General features: G+C 35.1%; 1 protein-coding gene across 3 annotated transcripts in view; it reads left to right on the forward strand.

Annotated features, from left to right (window-relative positions):
• The window catches only part of GNAS (GNAS complex locus), a 172,138-nt gene extending 166,183 nt beyond the window's left edge, over positions 1–5,955 (forward strand). For all 3 annotated transcript variants that reach the window (XM_067307744.1, XM_067307741.1, XM_067307742.1), the window contains one exon: positions 677–5,955. In XM_067307744.1, the coding sequence (XP_067163845.1) occupies positions 677–771 (95 nt within the window). In that variant the 3' untranslated portion in view covers positions 772–5,955. The remainder of the gene's footprint in view (positions 1–676) is intronic.
• The last annotated feature ends 952 nt before the right edge of the window (positions 5,956–6,907 follow it).

Genomic DNA, 6,907 nt, shown 5'->3' on the forward strand with positions numbered 1-6,907 from the left:
GAGAATTGATAAACCTCAAACAGGGAATAGTGAGTGAAATACCACTGTTATTAATGGGGCCAGATTTTATTCCATACATCAGTTCTAAAGATAATTTAAAGATTAATCAAAAGATGCGTCATCTGCAAAATATTAAAATTCTGTTCATACTGTCTTTCCCATTACTGGTCAGCTGAAGCTACAATAGACATAAGTTGTTTTAAATATTATTACAATTGTAATAGTGTGACAATCAAAGTGGGGACTGGTTTAAATTGGAACAAAATAAAATTTTGAGGGAGGCATTGTGTTAAGTATAAAGCAGGCTTAAAAAGCTTGTATAATGAAGCAAAGTCCCACTTTCTATATGGATAAATTGACTACCAGTTGTGTGGCTAAATTCCCCAAAACTACATATAAATAATAGCATTTCCGTGATTCTCTTTCAACTCTGAAATTCCCCAGTACTCAGTGACCTTCTCACCACATAATTCTGTTCCTTTTAAATTTAATGATTTAGGTGAGAGACTGTGAGAGGTCATGGGCATTTTTGGCACTTAGTTACCCCCTTTGAAAACACAACTCACACATATGTATCTTAATCATCATTCATCTGAGGTTTGAGAATGTTGGTTGTTCCCCCCCCCCCCCCAGTCAGTTTTATTTTAACACAGTATCTCTCTATTACTTTTAACAGAGAATCAGCACAGCAAGTGGAGATGGAAGGCACTATTGCTATCCTCACTTCACATGTGCAGTGGATACAGAGAACATCCGGAGAGTTTTCAATGACTGTCGGGACATTATTCAGCGCATGCACCTTCGCCAATACGAGTTGTTGTGATGGAGAGCACTTTTTTTCTGTGTTTTGGACTCCTTATTCCTTATTAAAAAAGAAAAAAAAACACCCTTGCCCACATAGGGTGGAAGAGAACTGTTTGAATCTCCCATTGATTTGCACCCCTCAACTTTTTCTCCTTGCTGGACAATAGCAGCACTTCTAAGCTTGCTTCTGTACCCCTCGGACAGTTTGAGATGGCCCCTAACACTTAAAGGCCGTTTCCATGAGGATTCCCTAACACTGTTATTAACAAAAAAAAGAAAAAAAGAAATAAAAACTAATTAATTAAAAGCCCTGAATGTGGAGCACCTGAAAGAATTGGGGATAAAAATTTAAAACATAAACAAAAATTGGGGAGAGAAAACTTTAGGTAATTTAGCACTGTTGTGGGCATAATCATATAACCCGTGATCTCCACTTTGTATCATTCACTGCATCAGACAAAAGAAGGTGCCAAGTCACAGACCAAGTTTGAAGACAGACACTTGAGTTTGGTTCTCTGACTGTAATGTGGCTTTGAACGGAAATACTGACAATTCTACAACAGACCTAGACAGTGCAAAAACCAACTGCTACCTTTCAGAAGGGTATTTTTAAATCCAGTCTTGGTGGTCTTAAGACAACCATGGACATTTATGAATTGAACTGCGTATAGCCTGTGATTGCAGAAAGAGTTAACCACACACTGTTTTCAGTTTGTCCACTGATGATCCCGTCTGCTATAAAAATCATTATCTGGACTGTAGTCCTCACAGTCTTTCCCTTCTTCTTCTTCTTCCCTCCCCTCATTTTTTATTTTACTGCTGGATTATTATTCTTGTACAGACTGTAAAATGTATTATTTTGTACAACTTTATTGAAAAAAATAACTTGTAGAAGATCTTTGTGCCTTGATTATGGCTGTACCTGTACAATGAGCTAAGATGTAAGTATGTTTGATTGCGCTGTACAGCTTTGTCAACCCTATCTGCAGCACTAGCTCAAGGTAGGGAAAATTTATCTGTAGTTTAGTTTTTCTGGTTTATAAAAGAAGGAAAAATACTGTTTAGTAAAAAAAAAAAAAGAAAAAAAGAAAAAAAGTAAAAAAAAGTACAAATTGTGCAAACTTAACCACTTTAAAAGTGAGGTCTTCAACAAGTGACCAGATGTTGCAGCATCATGCTTTTTAATTTTTAGCTTTAATTCATTTAAATCTCTATCCAAATGCAAAACATGGCTTGTTTCTACATAAACCAAATTTTGCTACAAATTATAAATGTTAGTCTTTGGTCATTCATAGTCCTTTTTGCTAAAGACAAACAGAACAATAACAGACACGTAGGGCATCATGCAGGTCTGGTGACCATCTCTAGACTGGGCCAAATACCCCACCAACCTCCACTTATACTGTGTGGGCATAATACTACCAGAATGACAAGGTGTGCACTGCCCTTGGATTTGGCCACTGAATTCCAGTTTCAAATGACATTTTTATTTCTCTTTTAATAAAGAGATACTTTAGAACCTTTTTGTTTTATATTAACTATATAAGTAGCTTAAAGTGAAGATGTGTGGATTTTTCTTAAACTTGAATAATTTATGCAAATTATATGCTTAGAACAACATGTGGTACAGTAAAAAGAAAAAGAGCAAAAATCACTGTAGCAATAAGAGAGCATGTAATTTTAGTAACTACTACACTGCTTTATATTTTATACCTAGGTGTTTTATGTCTCTGTGAGTGTGTTACTTTTTCATGTGTCTAAACCTACATGTACAATTTGTACAGAGTCAGAAATTACAGCTGTAATAACACATCTAGAACAGTGTTAGCCTATATTACTCAAACACCCCTGTTTCCCCCTCCATTTACACCCCTAAACTGATCTGGATCTTAATGCAGTGACTTTACAAGGAAAAAAAAAATACTTGCCTCTTTGCCTTTCACACTAGCTTCCCTCCACTCAAGATACTGTGTTAAGTTTCTGTTTTGGGAAGAGGTCCAGTTTAAATTAAAGTTAGGGTGTGGTCAGTGATGTCTGTGCAGCTAGATTTGCTTCAGGTATCAGATGCCTTTTTAATACTAAGAACTGCAACTGTTCAGAATTGTGAAGTTTTCATTGCTTTTGTGGCTAAACTTTTAAATTAAAATTAATCTCCTAGTCCAATTTCACATATGTAAAGAGCAAGGATTTGATGAAGTTAATGTCCCAATCTCTCTTGATTCAAAATTACTGGTGATTTTTCAGAAGACATTAAATTGTCTAAAAATTATAGCTGCGGTTGCTACTCAGTTTAAAAAAAACTGTCTTTCCTGTTCACAGGTTTGAAAAGTTGCCCTCTGAACTTCATAGAATGGTAGGAGAACGTGACCCAAAATAGCCCTCTACGATTTAAGAATGTATCCAGTGCCTGTAGGTTAAGGGCTGATGTTTTCAATAGGTAAAAATGGGACACAAATAGTGGAAATTAAATGCATTATGAGCCTTAATTTTAGTTACAGGAGCCAAAATCTTTAATTTAGTGCCAACCCTTATCTTTTTAAGCCTAGGGGGGAGTTCGTGTAAACACCAAGTTTATAAATGGGGAAAACCTGTAGTGGTGGAAGGAATGTAATCTCTCATCTGAGAGAAACAAAGCACCTCCATTAAAAAAAAAGAATAAAATAAGTTCAGCTTCTTCCTCTGATAATGAGAAGGATACATAATAACAATGAGCTATACAAGGCAGTAACATTTTAAGAAACCTTTCTATAAAGCTTTATATGAACAGAAATGTTTGGGGGATGCTTTTTTTTTTTTTTTAAGTGAGGAAAAAGGCAATGTATTGAATATGGTTGAGTTGCACAAGTATGGAGTGTGTGTGTGTCTTAATGTCTCAGTATTGCCTTTGTTAGTCTCTTTATTAGTCCATGCAGTTTGGTGGCCTGGTAAATGCAAGTCTTATTTTTAACAGCTTTCTTTTTTTTTTTAATACAAAAACATAAAGCTTTAATGCTTGCTATTTAATAAGTAACTGTGTTTTCTTCTGTCTCTAATTTAGTGGCCATAATTTGCAGTTAATTGAACCATTCCAACCTAATGCTTACCCATATTTTCCTAGTTTTGTTTTATTTATTTATTTGAACTTCTTGTTTTCATGATTGAGGACTTTCACTTCTGTCTCATTCATCTGTTTGGAAACTTCTGACCTTAACAGCCAAAACTTTACTCATTCTATTCAGTATTCATCATGATGCTGAAGTGTAAGATACTTGCAAATGTAAACACTACCACTTTTATTAATAAAAACAAATACAGTGTTTTAGGGCACATTTGCATCACTATAGTTGAGGTTGTGTCAGTATTTCCATTATAAACCCATAGAGGGCCTATATCTTGGCACTAAATTACCCTAAGCTAAATCTTTGCCATACAAGGCTTCTGCTCAAGCATGATTTGGTGGGTTGGTTTTTAAACACTTTCCAACACAAACTCTTGTTTCTGGTTTAAGTTATACAACTGTTTTGTTGGATGGGGGTTGGTTTAAAAAAAAATACTGGTTCAAGATTGTTTTTGGCACTTCTGTAACTCAGAAATGGTTTTGATTTAAAAACATAACCTTTGGCAAGCCAGTAACCTACAATATGGTCTGATCACTTTGGGTATTTTGTAAAAATAATAATAAATTGTAGAGATGTTGTGGTTTCAAAATCAGCTACTGTGCATTTGCAGTAACTTATTTCAACCCAAGGACTTTTAGCAATTTGTACATCAGTGTGCATATGCATTACGCTGGCTGCTGAGCCAGATTAGTGATATCTCCTGAAGTGTTTTTTTTTTTTTTTTAATAGTGTGGGGAGGTAAATTAACTACAGGCTAAAAAAGGTTCAGCTGCTTCTGAAAGCATAAAAACTGCTCTCTCAAAAAAGAGGCTGAATCTTGGAGGTCTATATAAGTTGTTAGGCAGAGACTTTGATGTAAAGCATATGAAGGCATGCTGGATCAATTGTCATAAGTAGGAGCCCACGGGCTTATATTCATTTATCTAAAATCTCTTCTGAATCATTGGCATTGAGGATAGGATTTAACCCAGAGTATGTGATGGGGAATTAATTTGAGGAACTGGAGCTAATTCTGCTCCAGTATGTTGCACATAATTGATACCTGCAGTATAACTTTCTTTTACCAGTAAATCTATGCACAGAAATACTAGTGTTCATCACTTTAGAATCTGAGCACCTTGTAATTAGTAATGGCGCAATATTCTTGTAAGTGATGTAGGACGTTTTGTATTATATCCTATTTTCAAATGCAGAAAATGATGTACCAAGAAAAACAAAAGATGTAAATATGATTACACAGAAAGTTAACCACAGATGCGGAGACAGAACCCATGTCATCTGAGTACCAGTCCAGTGCCTTAGCGATAATACTGTTGGTGATTGGTGCTATACAAATGCCTAAGATTGAAAAAGTAATTATAAGATATAAAATGATGTAACTTATTCTGGAGGAGAGTAAGTTCTCTTCTTTCCCCAGCCCTTATCTAATATAATATGTGTGTTTCTAAAAATCCTGGCACTCCTAACACCTCTTCCATTGAAGTTTATGATAAAATTCCTACTAACTGAAGAAGTAGGATCAGGGCCATAGAATGTTAGCAGTGGAAATCTAGCACAGGAGCAGATCCTCATCCTTAAAATACATGTTGAGTTTGTATCGCAGTAAAAATATTTACAAGCAAATTTCTGTTTCCACTCCTAGAACAAAACTGTTCCCCTCTTCCTCAGCTTGATGTTTCTGAAAATTCATCCACTAGGGAAAAGTCTTTCTCTACTATAACAAACTTTGACGTGTCTTTGTAAATGAAATAAGCTACACAGGAGATTTCTGAACCTCTGCTCTTGAAAGCCATTACATTGAAAAAACCACCTCACTGGTGACTGACAAGATAGACATTACAGTTTAACAGACTGAACCTATTTTAATCCTGGTGATGACCAGTAAGCTCAAATATTGTGAGTGGTGTGTTTCAGTTATTAGGTAGGCAAACTGCTTTAGAGTACCTTACCGCATTGCACAGATTACTAAAATTTCAGCCATTGAGTACTGGCTTGATAATTAATTGTTTTCAATTCAGATTTTCATGTTATTAAAATTCAAAACTGCTTTTTACCCTGTCTGCCTTTAATGTACTGAGCTGAACAAAATGGGTGCAGTTTAAAGCACAATTCTACTCAGAAAAGCAACTGGGGAGGGATAGGGAGGCACTAATCATCTCTCACTGCATTAAACATATAAAAATAATATGATATTTTTTTCTAACTACTGGGCCCTGTAAACTCAATCTGGTTCTGTGAAATAGGGACTTCTCTAGGTTAACAACAACAAGTGCTCACTGATACCTATGCAACAAGGGGTAACTGAACAAATAGATAATAAATAATTTTAGCTTCAAAAAACATAAAATAGAAACTACAGTTTTTCCAATTTAGTCTGCCTCAAAAATCCGTATTTTAGTAACAGGAAAAAATAAAGCTATTAAACATGACCCCCCGATGCAGAGAGAATGATAAACCTTTGAGGGAGAAGATACCAATCTTAGGTTTCTTTTATGTAATATAACATGCTTTGTAAGGCTGGGGATAACAGTAGACAAATGTAAGCAAATTCAAAATTAAAATGTGAATGTATCTCCTCACTTTAATTTACCCAGTTGTTTCATTAAACAAGATGATTAATACTTTTGTTTGAAATGTACAACTACTAACTCGAGTGTGGAGAAAGAACAGGCTTAGGACAGAGGTGGTAATGTTGGGAATTCTCTTGGTTTTGTTATTCTGTTATGCAAACTAAGTACTGTTTTTAGGCTGTGAATTTTATATGAATTATTAATAGTGAAATATAGTGTTTCTGTTTGTAGTTTTCCTGTATTTGATACAACTTTGGAATTGTATCATTCTTGCAAGTAAAATACTAGAGTGCAGGTGGAGTTCAGGTAGAGAAAGGAGCTGCTGTATAAAGATTATGAATCACCACATCAGGCTTGTGAATGTAAGGATATTTGGAAGGGGTTTCCATTACAGTTCATTTTCACTAAATTACCAGTTTCATTTTGGCAATATTA

Source organism: Apteryx mantelli, chromosome 18 (genome assembly GCF_036417845.1).
Source record: "Apteryx mantelli isolate bAptMan1 chromosome 18, bAptMan1.hap1, whole genome shotgun sequence".
Lineage (NCBI taxonomy): Eukaryota > Metazoa > Chordata > Aves > Apterygiformes > Apterygidae > Apteryx > Apteryx mantelli.